We start from the raw sequence: 14,533 nt of genomic DNA, 5'->3' as shown, positions 1-14,533 counted from the left end.
GTGATGTTGGTTTTCCCTTCAAATCTTGCTTTGTCTTCGAAACACAGCAGAGAAACCTTTAACCCCTCCCTGTCTGCTTGGGGTGCTGTATTTGCCCTGGGGACCCACAGATGGGGAGGGCAGTAGCCCCCCCCCCCCGGGCACACCGGGGCCCCGCTCCGCGGATATCGGCTCTTCGGGCTCGCCTACAAGCCTTTTGGTCACCAGGCCGATGTACCAGGCGGCACTCGACCTCCACAGGCCCGAAGACGTCCTTCCCCACGCTAGCGATGCTGCACCCTTCCCGCAGCGCAGCAAACAGACGGTCTCCGCAGGAAGGGGCGGGCTCTGCCGCTGGCTTTGCTGGGGCCCCTCGTTGCCATAGTGACCCCAGCCGGGCGGGGGACGCCGGAGCAGGCGCTGCGCTCCGTTATTCAGGCAGGAGGTTGCGACCCCATCGCTCGGGTCCACGGGGCTGCGGATCCAGGTGCCGCCCCGCAGGTGAGCGGGCGCAGGTGAGCTGGCGCAGGCGCGTGGGGTGGGGGCTCGGGATGGCCCCCCAGCCGTCTGGGCTCCGCCTCTCCACCTTCCATTGTGGTTAATTTATTGTTATTTAGAATCAAAACAACCGGGCAGAGTCCGCCCCGACTCCCCGCCACCCCCGGCCTCCCAGCCTCACAATGCTTTCTCTTCCTGTCTGTAGCTCGCGTGTTAAGACCGCAGCCTCCTCTAGAGCAGAACCCTTGCTCCCAAGAAAGAGTGGGACAGAGGTTGATTTTAAATTACACCGATGAGGCATTAAGTAACACCCAGTGACATCATAAAAAAGTTATTAGGTTCTAGGTTCTCTTACACTTCTGAATAAACCAAGGAGAAAGTGTCAGTTTGGGGCATTAACACCCTTCTGAACATTTGCCAATCTCAACTGTAAGCCACGATATCAAGCTAAGACTTAAGGTGATTTCTTTATAGTATTTTTATTTTTACAGTGCCTTCCCCTTAGGGTATCTGATACTGGTTTTCCATTTATAGTAATGATATGTAGTCTCTTTCTTGGATAAATATATTGATTTTTTTAAGTGAATTAATTTACATATAAAGAGTCATCATTGTATAGGTGGTACTAGGAAATGGGAGAAAAAAGAAAACGTTAATTTAGGACCTGAAACTGTTTCCTTCCTCCCAGCTTTTGCCCCTGCTCTTTTCTTTGCCAGGAGTGCCTTACCCTGTTCCTGGGCGTGATTGTCAAAATAGGTGGCAGCCAGTGTGGTTGGTCAGCCTGCACCGCTCCTGCAGTGGATCAGTGCTCAGCACTGGGGCCTCCAGGCCAAGCTCTAGCCTTAGGACCAGCACCCACTCTGATTGGTCATACTGGTTATTAAATATGTGACTGTCAACCACTTGGGGGGGCAGCTTCTTCCTGATGCCATCACAAACCCCCCTCCCCTACTGGTTTCCCTGGGTTCCCAAGCAATTGTGTCATCAGACCCAACTCAGCGGGGCCCTAGAGATGCAAAGGAGGTGACAGACAAGGGTCAGTCCAGCACGGAAGGGTCACCCCTAAGGGACTGCTTGCTCATCTGCCTGGGGACTCAGAAACACATGACTCATGTCATTTGGGCTCAGACAAGCACCTCCCCAGGAAGCCCCAGGATCCTGGCACTACTAGGGGCACACCGAGCCCCTGATATCCCTAACCCTTTGCCAGCACCCCCTGGCCCTACAGGAGCAGCCAACATGCCTATCTCCAAGTGCTTGCAAAAGTCGGAGCCCCTGTGGAAGGGGTGGGACCGGAAGGCCCAAAAGAACGGACTGAGGCACCAGGTGTACGCTGTCAATGGTGATTGCTACGTGGGCGAGTGGAAGGACAACATGAAGCACGGTGAGTGGGAGACTTTCAGGGACCCAGGGGGACTAGTGTGGAGACTGGGCCATGGTGGGTGACTAGGACCTGACTGGGGCCAAGGAAGTCACTGGCAGAGCTCACTGGGGACATAAGATGTGTCCCCCAGGCTCCCTCAAAGGGTGAATGCCATTGACCTGGGCCAGCCAGGGGTCTCCACACGCTGGGGCTCTGGAGCTAAACTCAGCCCTGACTTCAGATGAGCAAAGACCTCAGGGACCAGCAGGGGTCAAAGTGGTCTTTAAATACCAAACATAACCACGGCCAGGGTTCTAGGGACTCCAGGCCAGTCCCTACCCTCTGACACCTGGGCTAAACATGGGGCTGGCTAGCAGGAGGAAAAGGTGCCCCCCCAAACCAGCTCACAGTGGGGATTCAAACAGCTCTGATGTGGGGGTCTGACCAGCAGGGGGTTAGGGAGACACACACACACACACACACACACACACACACACACACACACAGGACTAGCTGGGGCTTTAACTTTAACTTCTTTTTTTTTTTTAAGATTTTTTTTATTTTTATTTTTTTTATTTATTCGACAGAGATAGAGACAGCCAGCGAGAGAGGGAACACAAGCAGGGGGAGTGGGAGAGGAAGAAGCAGGCTCCCAGCGGAGGAGCCTGATGTGGGGCTTGATCCCATAACACCGGGATCACGCCCTGAGCCGAAGGCAGACGCTTAACCGCTGTGCCACCCAGGTGCCCCTAACTGCAACTTCTTTTTTAAGATTTTATTTATTTATCTGCGAGAGAGCAAGAGAGAGCGCACGAGCAGGATGAGGGGCAGAGGGAGAGGGAGAAGCAGACTCCCCACTGAGCAGGAAGCCCGAAGTGGGGCTTGATCCTGGGACTCCAGGATCATGACCTGAGCCAAAGGCAGACGCTCAACCGACTGAGCCCCCCAGGCACCCCACTTTAACTGCAACTTTAACCGGCAAGTGGCACAGGGTTCTTTGTGACACAAACTAAACGCTGAAGAAAAACAAGTATTGTTGGTTTTTTTTAGTTGTATTTATTTAGGGGCTCCTGGCAGGCTCAGTCAGTAGAGCATATGACTCTTGATCTCGGGGTTGTAAGTTTGAGCCCCATATTGGGTATAGAGATTATTTAAAAATAAAAATCTTTTTTTTTAAAGATTTATTTCAGAGAGAGAGAGCATGAGTGAGAGGGGCAGAAGGAGAGGGAGAGAGAATCTCAAGTGGACTCCGTGCTGAGCATGGAGGCTGATGTGGGGCTGGGTCTCACGGCCCTGAGATCATGACCTGAGCCAAAATCAAGAGTTGGACGCTTGGGGCGCCTGGGTGGCACAGCGGTTAAAGCGTCTGCCTTTGGCTCAGGGCGTGATCCTGGCGTTATGGGATCGAGCCCCACATCAGGCTCCTCTGCTATGAGCCTGCTTCTTCCTCTCCCACTCCCCCTGCTTGTGTTCTCTCTCTCGCTGGCTGTCTCTCTCTGTCGAATAAATAAATAAACTCTTTAAAAAAAAAAAAAAGAGTTGGACGCTTAACCAACTCTGCCATCCAGGCGCCCCTTAAAAATAAAATCTTAAAAAAAAGTTTTATTTATTTAAGTAATTTCTACACCCAACATGGAGTTTGAACTCATGACCCTGGGATCAAGAGTCACGTGCTCTTCTGAATGAGCCAGCCAAGTGCCCCGAGAAAAACAAGTTTTTATTAAAAAAAGATGGCATGACCTCTTATTCCTGTCTTGCAATGCAGACTCTATGCTATTAACCACTTTTCTTTCCTGCCTTCCTGAGTTAAGTACTTTGGAGTCCAGAAACCTGGGTCAGAATCTCAGCTTCACCAACTATGACCTTGAATGACTAATTACCACACTCTGAGCCTCAGTGTCCCATTCTGTAAAATGGGAAAATGCCTATTGGTAAAGATAAGAGATGACATCTACAAGTGCGTAGTGCAGGGTGTGTGCAGAAGGGTCTGTGAGTGTTCTTTGAGGCCTGGGCATTGCGGGGATCACCACTACTCAGAACTATCCTCGTCTAGAAGCACTCCAAAGCTGGCCCCTCCTAGTGTGTGACTTTGGGTAAGCCATCTCCCATTCTCTGGATCTCAGCTGCCCCACCTGTGATATGAACTTGTGGGTTGACATGGCTCTCTGAGCCCTCCTTCGGTGTGAGTACTGCCTCCCCTAGGACCCTGGAGGCACAGAGCTGATTGGGGGTGAGGCTATAGAAAATAGAGCTGTGGGAGAATCCAGTCCCAGACTCCCCTCTCTTCAAGACATGCCTTTGAACAAGCTGACGAGAGTTGCTGTGGTATAAGCAGACTGGAAGCGTTCAAAAGAGTCATCGTCATGGAGGGCAAGCTTCAGGTGGTCAGTGGTTCCCTGGACTGCTAACCCCTATGGCACTCCTAGTCTATGCCAGGCCCTGTACTGGGCATCTGGCATGATGCCAACCCTCAGGGAGCTCCAGTCTCGCAGAGAACCTGCACAATAAGTAATATCCCATTTTACAGATGAGAAAACTGGGGCTCAGAGAGAGGAAATGACTTACTGAGGGTCACATGGCTGAAAGTGATGGCATCAGTCTATACATCCTAAATGACCCAGAGGCAGAAGCCAGCCTCCCAGAAAACAAAGCAAACATGCTGTCTCGAGACCTCACTGCCTATATACACTACGTGATGGAGAACCAGGGGGAGGACTATAAAGCTATGGCCAGGGATGAGGAGAATTACGGTCAAGATATCCTGAAACCGACTCGGAATAAGACCAACGTCTATAAGTGTTTTTACCCAGCAGAGTGGCAAGCCTTCCTTGATTCCTTGCAGAGGAATAAGATGGAGATTGAGTGACTGGCTTATGCCTCCTCCTGGACCAGAGAAGCTGGAGACAGGGTTTAAGGTTTTAGGCAAGGAGGAGCATGTGGCTAGATGAAACACACACACACAAACACACACACACACCACACGCACACACCACACACACACACACACACACACACACACACACACACACACACCACACACACCCTCTGGGGAAGGAACTGTCTCCCAGAGGTTTCTGAGGGCCCTGGGAAAAGCCATAACCTGCTGTTTTCAGAGTGGGTGGTTTGTTTATATATAGTCTCCACATAATAAAACAAGGCTATTTTACTTCAAAAAAAAATAAAAATAAAAATAAAAGTGGTGGCATCAGGATATGAAGGGGATCAGAGAGGAGACATGAAAGTGGCCATGAGAACAGAGAGAGGTGATGTTTGAGCTGAGAGCACAAGGATAAGGATTAGCCCCGCAGAAGGGCATCAGAATGGAAGGGTTGGGGGGACGGTATTAAGTCTTGCTCAAGGAACAGACTAGAAGCCAGTGTGCCCAGAGCAGAAAGAGTGAGAGGAGAGAGCGGGCACACCAGGGGGTCCGACCATCCAGAGCTCTGTAAGAGGTGGTAAATTTGCCTTTTCCCAGAGGCAAACAGTCTCATTGGACCAACTCGGATCACGTGCCCTTCACTGAACCAATCACAGTGGCCCGAGCTGGTTCGCTAGAGTAGCCAGAGGGAGGAGCCAGATCCGTGCAAACCTGAGGGATTGAGAGCTCAGGAGGGGCTGGTTCCCCAAAAGAAATAAAACTAAAAGAATAACAGGTAGAAAAACTGGGCGAGGGCTCTCCCTCAATGGCACAAATAGTTGGTAACATCTTTCGTATTGGCAGGCACTGTTCTAAGTGTTTTCCTGATATTAATGAATTTAGTGATCAGAACAACACCGTGAGCTAGTCTCATCCCCGTTTTACAGATGAGGAGCCCGAGGCCCAGGGAGTTAAATTACTTGCCCAAGATTTAAAAAGCTCACAGGGACAACGTTGGATTTGTTCCTGAGCTATTAAGGACCAAGACATGAATTAGCCCGTATAGGTACTCCACAAATATTTTATTCATCCCTCTGTTCAACAAACGTCTTTGTTCAGCATGTATTGGTTACCTGCAGCTTGCCAGGCACTGTTCTTCGGTGCTGGGAATAGAGCGGTGAACGAAACAGACCAAGTTTGTGTCCTCATGGAGTGAACATTCTCATGGAGAGCTAGACAATAGACAATGAATGATAAATAAGTGAATTGTCTGATATGTTAGGAGTTGATAGTGATATGGAAAGAAACAGCGCAGGGTAAGGGGGTAGGCTAGGCTTGTGATTTTATATGGGATGGTCAGGGCAGGCCTCATTGAGAAAATAGATTTGAACAGAGACTTGCAGGAGGTAGGGAGTGACTGAATATTTGGAAAAGAGCATTCCAGGCTGAAGGACAAGCAGGTACAAAGGCCCTGAGGCAGAAGCATATCTGGTAGGTTCCAGGAACAGCATGGAGGCCATACAGGTTGGAGGGCAGTCTGGAAGTTGGGAATGGAAGACACAGTGAGGCTGGAGTGGCAGGATATAGGTCTCCATGTGTGTTTCTGAGAACTGAAGAAATATGCAGAACATTTTCTAGAAATTCTGGCCATCTGGTGTAACCTTTCAGTATTATTAAGAGATGAAGCTCATTACTATTAAGAAGAAGGGGCAGATTTCTGCTTGGGGGTTGCTGTGTCAATATGGCTTCAGGGCAAAGGGCTGGAGAACTGCTCTTTGTAGAAATGGAACTTTCTTGGGGTTTTCACTGGTGCAGGGGGTCTAGGGATGAGGCACAGACCCTGGCCCAGCCCTTGAGAAGTTCATCAAGTCTTCTAGGGGCCCCTGAGGCCAAGGCAGATGCCCCTGCAGCCCCATGGCTGCCATGTCTGCAGTGTCGGCCCATCTGTGTGTCATCAGGAAAAGGAACACAGATCTGGAAGAAGAAAGGAGCCATCTATGAGGGAGACTGGAAGTTTGGGAAGCGAGATGGCTATGGCACCCTCAGTTTTCCTGACCAAGAGATGGGAAAGCACAGGAAAGTATACTCTGGCTGGTGGAAAGACGATAAAAAATCGGTAAGTGGTTCCAGTCATGTCCTGCGTGTGGGCCAGGCTGAAAGCAGGCTCTGTGTGTGTGGGGGGGGGGGGTGTATGGGGGAGCAGTCAGAGAGGCCTGGGAGAAAAGGGAGGAGGGTTGAGGAGGGAGGACAAGAGTACTGTGTGCATGGGAGAAGGAAGGGGTGGGAAATCATCTAGGCTTCTCAGAACAAAACCCAGGAAACAGGAAGCAGGAGGAGAGGGCCTGGGGAGGAGCCCATGAAGCCCTGTGGCACAAGAAACCAGCCAGGCTGTGTGGGGGCCAAGTCTCCTCCCCCATCTGCCCCACTCATTTCCTGGCTTTCTTTTCCCTGGGCATTCCTTTCTGAGAATCCCCCTTTTGTTGGACCAGCACACAAAGCAGATAGGAAAAGTGGGAGCAAGATAGCAGAGGCCACAACCTTGGCCACAGGACAAGAGGGGAAGGCCTGGGAGGTAGAAGCCAGCTAGAGGCATGTCCTCAACCCAGAAATGCCTGAACCCTCCCTGTACCCCAGATTGTCGCATATGGGGCTTCAACCAACTCACAAAGTCATCGTCATCATCATTCTCATTTTATTGATAAGGAAAAAAATCCCCGAGGGGTGAAGTGCCTTGCTTGAGGTCACACGCTGCTGGCAAGTGGTAGAGCTCAAGATTTCGTGATCTCTTCGCTCAAATTGTTTATTGGCCAGTGGGGAGAGAGATCCCAAAATAAACAATTCACATACTATTGTATGTGTTAGGATAGAGGTTTCCCCAGGGAGCCCAGAGCAACTGAAAATTCAGGGCAAGCTTCTTGTAGGAATACCAAAAGGTGCAAAGAGTTGATCTGGGAGGAAAAAAAGGAGAAGGGGAAGTAGCAAAGTAGTCAGAAGTAGCAAAGAATATGTCAAACAGCAAGGTGTGTGTGCCCACAGGGGAGGGAGTGAGGGGAGGGGTAGACGGGGGCCTTAAAAGTTACCTGAGGGAATCAGGATTTTGAGGGGTAGACTTGGGCTGCTTAACCCAACTTCCTTAAGGTGTGATCTGCAGGGAGTCCATGATTCTCGGTGGTTGGACACTGAGTGTGGTGTTCATTTTTATGAAGAAAATCCATGACTTTGATCTGGTTCCCAGAGGCATCTGCGACTTCTAAGAGGGTCAAATCAGAACTGAGGAGAAGGGGCAAACGTGATCAGATGAGCGATGTAAAGATCCTTCTAGCTGCTTCCCTGAAGATGCGTGTGGAGGGGAGGATGGGAGCGTGGAGGAGGGGGACCAGTGAGGAGGGGAGAAATGGTGGCGGGCTGCACGAAGGTAGTAGCAAAGGGGTGGAGGGGAATGGACAGCCTGGGGAGCTTTTTCAATGCACGACCATCAGTTTGGGATGTAGAGCTGAGGGAGAAAGCAGGGAAGTAGTCCAAGTGTGTGGCTTGGGTGCCAGGGGAGATAGGGGTGGCTTTCCTAGCGGTGGGGGCACCGTGAACCGGGACATCTTCGTGCTTTCAGGGCTATGGGATTCAGTTTTTCGGACCCAAGGAGTATTACGAGGGTGAGTGGTGTGGCAACCAGCGCAGCGGATGGGGCCGTATGTACTACAGCAACGGCGACACCTACGAGGGCCAGTGGTTGAATGACAAGCCGCACGGGGAGGGCATGTTGCGCCAAAGTAAGTGCCCCGCCCCCATCCAGCCCCGCCCCAATGGCCTCCTGGCCACGCCTTGAGGGCAACCCCCGGTTGGTCCTGCGTGGCCACGCCCCCTCCTGGCCCCGCCCAGCCTCCCACCAGCTTCGGTTTTGGGGAATGACAGGACCAGATCCCTGCCCTTAGGGGGTTTCTAATCTAAAGGGGGAGCCTAACAAGACACATCAACAATTAAGACATTTTCTTACGGTCATAATAATCCCAGCCTACACTTACACAGCACTGAGCTCATTTAATCCTCACTACAGTTCTGTAAAATGGTACTCTGACCATCCCCACTTCACAAATGAACTGAGGCACGGAGAGGTGAAGTCCCTCGCTCAAGATCAACATAGCCTGTTCATTGTGACGTCAGAAGTGCTAAGGAGGGGCGCCTGGGTGGCTCAGTCGTTAAGCGTCTGCCTTCGGCTCAGGGCGTGATCCTGGCGTTATGGGATCGAGCCCCACATCAGGCTCCTCCGCTGGAAGCCTGCTTCTTCCTCTCCCACTCCCTCTGCTTGTGTTCCCTCTCTCGCTGGCTGTCTCCATCTCTGTCAAATAAATAAATCTTAAAAAAAAATGCTAAGGAATATGCCTTTAAAATAGGAAGCTGTGTTGGAGAATGACAAAGGAGTTGGGGACAGGGGGCTATTTAGACTGACTTAGGGTCAGAGAATGTCTCCCTGAAGAAGTGACATTTGAACAGAAGACCTGAAGGAAGAGAAGGGGCCTGATAAGCACTGAGCTAGGGAAGAACATTCCTAGACAGAGCAAAGAGTCATGAGTAAACAGTCTTAGCGTCCGGACTTAATCCATTCTCTGCATAGCAATCAGCATGAACTTTTTACAGATTGGACCCTATGGCTAACCTGCTTGCAACCTTTCCATAGCTCCCTCCTACCCTCAGAGTTCGGAGCCCTTACTGTGGTCTGCAGGGTCTGCAGTCCTGTAGTAGTGCCTCCCACTCCCTTCCCCTGAGAATCCCTCAGTTTCAGCCTTACTCATTTTCTTTCAGTTCCTCCCACACTTTTTGCCTTCGGGCCCTTGAACTGCTGTTCTCTCTTCCTGCAGTAGAAAGAGGATCCTCCAGATTTTTGCACTGTCTCCTCCTCGGAGAGGCCTTCCCTGTTCATTCCACTAATGCACATTCTGCCCATTAGACTCAGCACCTGCTTCCTTTCCTTTTTAGCACTAGGTGTGTAACCTTGGGCAAGCTTCCTCCTCTCTGTGCCTCAGTCACCTCACCTGTAAAATGGGAATAATAGTAGTACCCACTTTGTAGGTACTATGAACAGGGTCTGGCACATAGTAGGCTATCTATAAAGATAGTGTCATTGTCTCTCCAGACTGTGACCTGGACTGCATATCTATTTTGTTCCCCATTGTTTCCCCAGAGCCTGGCACATAGTAGGTGCTCTTGGTGAGATCACAAACCTGAGCCCAGTCTCCTGACAACTCAAGACTCCAACTTCCAATGAGATTTGGCCAAACTGAGGCATTAGATCAGCTGAGAAGGGTTTAAGCCAGCCACTCCTGTCTGTCATTCTCAATCCCCCATGCACCCAGCTCTGTGGCTGCTTTCAGTGAGCATCTCCTAGTAACAGCCTGCCCTTAGCGAGCACCTGCTGTGGCCACACATAGTGTAAGGGCTCTAAGTGCATCATTTCTAGTGGCCTGGACACTGGAGCCAGCCTGCCTGGGTTCGAATCCTGGATCAAGCTCTTACTAGCTACATGAAATTGAGGCAATTTGCTTAAACTCTCTGTGCTTTGGTTTTCTCATCTGTAAAGTAAGGATAAAAATACAACTGAACAGGTTATTGAGAAGGTTAAATGAAGTTTGTAAAGCGCTGATCATGGTGCCTGACACGTGATAGTAAGGCTCAACAATATTATTAGCTCATACTTGTATGTAGCAGGTGTCAGCAAACTACGATCCTTGGACCAAACCCAAATGCTGCTCAACATACGTTATTGTAAGTAAAGTTTTATTGGCACACCAGACTTGCTCATCCATTTACATATTGTCCAGGCTGCTTTCACACTGCAATGGCAGAGTTGTGACAGAGACCCTGTACCCCACAAAGCCGAAAATACTGTCTGACCCTTTACAGAAAAAATTTGCTGACCTCTCATCTAGAGTTTATCCAGTACTCTTCTAAGTCCTTTCCATGTATCGATTTATTAATCTCCACAACAATTCTATGAGGTAGGTGCCTCTGTTACCCCCATTTTACAAATGAGGAAATGAGACAAAATGGCTAAGTGACTTGCCCAAGATCACATGGCTGTAAGGGTCTGAGCTGAGAAGCGTTAGCTTTATTAGTATTCCTTTTATGCCACCACCACTATCAGCCAAGCAAGACGGTGAATTCATGATTAAGAGCATGGGCTCCTGGGATGAACAGACCTTGGCTTCAAATCTTGTCTCTGCCACGTCCTAGCTCTGTGACCTTGAGCAAGTCAATCAGACTCCCTGAGCTTTTCAAGTTCCATCCGTAAAAATGGAGTCGGTTATCCTTCATAGAACTGTTTTTAGGAGTGAGTGAGGTCAGAAACATAGCAAAGAACCAGGCACAAAGTGAGTGCTGGACAAACATTGCCTATTCATATTATTAGCTATGTTTTTTTACAAATAGGAAATGACGTTGTTCACCCAAGTTCAGGTAAGTCATGGAGGCGAGACGTGGACGGGGTCTGATTCCGGAAGTCACTGACACCCCCCCCCCCCGGGGCTTGAATGGCTATAGGTCAGTCCTCCCAGACCCCAGCCAGCCCAGCCCAGGCACTCTAGTCAACTGGCTTCCCCATGGGCACAGTGTCGACCTGGGCATCTGGAGGGGCCAGCCTGGCAGTCTGGTCTGGTTAGGCGTGCCCAGCACCCACGTGATCCTGTCCTTTCCCCCAGAGAACGGGAACCGCTACGAGGGCTACTGGCAGAGAGGTATGAAGAATGGGTCGGGCCGTTTTTTCCACCTGGACCACGGTCAGCTGTTTGAAGGCCTCTGGGTGGACGACGTGGCCAAGTGTGGCACGATGATTGACTTTGGACGCGATGAGGCCCCTGAGCCCACCCAGTTCCCCATTCCTAAGGTGGGCAGCACCCACCAGGGCCCTGTGGCCACACCCAGAGAGACAGAAAACAGCACCCCCGCAGCCACATCCAGCCTGGCCAGGCCTAGCCCAGACCCGCCAGGGAACAGACAGGGTTTTGTTTTCAGTCAGGGCATCCCCGCAGAGACTGGCAGCATCCCACAAGGCAGAGAGCACCTCCAAAGTAGGCAGCACCCCGAAGACTGGCAGCCTGGGCCTTCCATGCTCCCCAATTCAACCCCTGCTTCCTTCCAGATCCAAATTCTAGACCCTGATGGCGTGCTGGAGGAAGCCTTGGCCATGTTCAAGAAGACAGAGGCAGAAGAAGATTGATGCCAGGTGGAGGGCAGGCATGCTTTCCAGCCTCTGATGTGGTTGAGGCAGCTCCTGGGGTCTCCTTTGGCCAAGGAACTCAGGGGCAGGAGCAGAGGGTAGGTTTCTTGCCTCCTGGAATCCAGTTGGTTCTTTTTGGTTCCTCCCCTTCAAAACTCATTTCCTTGAAGACCATTTCGCTCCTGAACGCCCGTGAGTAAGGTGGTTTGCCCCAGGCGTACACCTGCACATCTGTCCTAGCCCCTCCAGGTGTGGGTGTAAGTGGGGTTTGAGGAGGGGGCGTTGGTACGGCATCTCAGAGCCGCCAGCTCCCACCAGCCCCTTGCCCCCGCAGAGAGCACACCAGAGCTTCTGGAGAAATTCAAGCCCGTCACCCAACTGCTCAAACCGGTGTGGCTTCTGTACGAGTGAGTGGTGACTCTGGGCACACCCTTGGCACCCTCAGAGGGCACCTCACTCCTCCCAGCACTGGATTGTCCTCTCCTCAGCTGGCTTTGGGGACCCTCTTGTTACAGCCTTCATTCTCGGTCACCATTCCTGAAGCAAGAGTATAGAGGAGAACCTAGTGGCATCGGCCCAGGGCTTGTGTGACTGGGACGGAGGGTGTGCAGCCCTGGGAGGGACTTCGGGTGGAGGGAAGACATTCCCATAGGCTGCATGGTTTTACCCTGGGGGAGAAAGAAGAGGCGTCTCTAGGTCTCTAACCTCTGAGGTACTCTAGGGAGAAGAGCCTGTGTCTAGTCACATTGGCCACTGAGATTTGGGGTTGAGACCTGACCTGGCTTCTCAACCTAACACAGGAGTGCTCGACCTTGGGATCCTGTGGGAGCTTTAAAAGCTAGGCTTTTAAACACCCAGGCTTCACGCCCAGACTCCCATCTGTCTGGGGTGAGGCCTGGGCCTTCAGAAAGTTCCCCAGACGATTCTAATGTGCAGCTGGGGCCAGAACCCCTGACGTACTGGCCTTGTGACCCTAAGCAAGTGACCTCAGTTGCCCCATCTGTAAAATGGCACTTAGGAGATCTCACAGGGATGTTTTTGAGGGTTTGCTAACAGACATTAACAAATAACATGTATCGAGGTTAATTGTGAAGCAGAGATCTGGGAAGAGCTTTGCATAATTCTAGGCAACATTCTTCAAGATAAAAGGGACTCTTACATAATGGGTAGGAACATGAGCTCAGCAGTCAGACCGCCTGGGTGTGAATCCCAGACGTGATTTAGGAGCTGTGTGTTCTCAGATAAGGCACCCAACCTCTCTGTTCTCTGTATTTGAGGGGAGGTTTCCTCCCCTCAAATACAGGGCAATCATGGTCCTTGCCACCAGGTTACTGTGGTTAACATGAGGATGAAATAAGGCGTGCTTCTAATCCAAGAGTGATTTTGTCTCCTCTCCGTCCCTGGGGACATTTGGCGGTGTCTGGAGATGTTTCTGGTTGTCACAACTGGCAGGGAAAGATATTACTGGCAACTAGTGGTTGGCAGTTGAGGGCCCTGCTAAACACACTATAATGTAAACATTCTACAGAATTTTTCAGCCCCATGTCCGAAGTGTAACCCTGTAACTCCGTGATGTTCACTAAGGCCTCAGCAAGCGCCTGGCACACAGGAGAAACTCCATAAACACCGACACGGTTTCCTTTCTGCCTTCTAAATCATGAGCAGGGTGGCCCGACCCCAAGGTATGGTTCTTTCTAGACCTCTCCCATCAGGAAGCTGAGCCTGGCCCACTCGGGGGACACAGAACATTCACTCGGTGCCAGGCCTTAAGCTGACAGCTCCATCTGTCTCCTCCCCTCCCCCCCCCCGACCCCACAACTTCTGAGGGTGTCCTGCTATTATTGCTGCCGTTGTAGAGGAGGAAGCAGGTTCAGGGAGGCTCACGGGTCACAAAGCTAGAAAGTAACTGTACTTCAACTTAATCTATCTGCTCGGGTTACAGAACAGTGGCAGCGCGTAGAGAAGGCTACCTTTTTTCTTTTTCCCCCCAGAAAAAGTAGGGTGTGGTCTTGTTTATGTATGAAATCTCTCTAGATGGGAACACAATACACCGGCAACAACGGATGCCGCCGGAGAGAACCGGGAACCTGGGAACAGGGGAGGGCGGGCGACTTTTCTCTGTTTTATTTGGAACCTGTGAATCTATTGTGTCTGAAATACAAATAAAACTGAAATTAAAGAGAGACTGTCCTTTAACTACTGTGTTTCCCCGAGCTGCCTGGGTTTGAGCACCCGGGGTGTTAAAAATACAGATTCTAGGGGCACCTGGGTGGCTCAGTCAGTTGAGCGTCTGACTCTTGATTTTGGCTCAGGTCATGATCTCGGGGTCCTGAGATTGAGCCCCTCATCGAGCTCCGCGCTGAACGTGGAGCCTGCTTAAGATTTTCTCTCTCCCTCTGCCCCTCCCCACCTGAAAAAAAAAATACAGATTCTAGATCTACCCAGACCAACTTTCCAGGGGAAAGGCTTGGAAATCTACATTTCACAAGCCAATCTGGTGACTCTCGACTCTGGGCAAGTTTAGGAAGGAGCACTTGACTAGAGTCGCAGTCCGGATATTATCGCAGCCAGCCCCCAGGTCTCTGCAGAAGCAGGGAGGGGAGCGGGGGAGGGGAATGCATGGAAGATG

At 51.0% G+C, this 14,533-nt stretch overlaps 1 protein-coding gene across 3 annotated transcripts; it reads left to right on the top strand.

Moving 5' to 3' along the window:
- Positions 1-243: 243 nt before the first annotated feature.
- Positions 244-14,067, top strand: MORN3 (MORN repeat containing 3). Of its 3 annotated transcripts, XM_087857388.1 has the most exons (6): positions 244-480; positions 1,688-1,861; positions 6,656-6,813; positions 8,305-8,464; positions 11,387-11,571; positions 11,827-14,067. In XM_087857388.1, the coding sequence occupies exons 1-6, from the start codon at positions 270-272 to the stop codon at positions 11,902-11,904; spliced, it is 966 nt and encodes a 321-aa protein (XP_087713514.1). In that variant the 5' UTR covers positions 244-269; the 3' UTR covers positions 11,905-14,067. The 3 variants fall into 3 exon arrangements, with proteins under 3 accessions (XP_087713514.1, XP_087713512.1, XP_087713513.1); XM_087857386.1 differs by having other exon boundaries at positions 331-480; positions 11,387-14,067; XM_087857387.1 differs by having other exon boundaries at positions 358-494; positions 11,387-14,067.
- Positions 14,068-14,533: the final 466 nt, after the last annotated feature.

The sequence above is a fragment of the Ursus americanus genome, chromosome 30 (genome assembly GCF_024610735.1).
Source record: "Ursus americanus isolate L20-20 chromosome 30, mUrsAme1.1.p, whole genome shotgun sequence".
NCBI classification, from domain to species: domain Eukaryota; kingdom Metazoa; phylum Chordata; class Mammalia; order Carnivora; family Ursidae; genus Ursus; species Ursus americanus.
The sequence above is the reverse complement of the archived record's forward strand: the minus strand, read 5'-3'. Positions and strand labels throughout refer to the sequence as shown.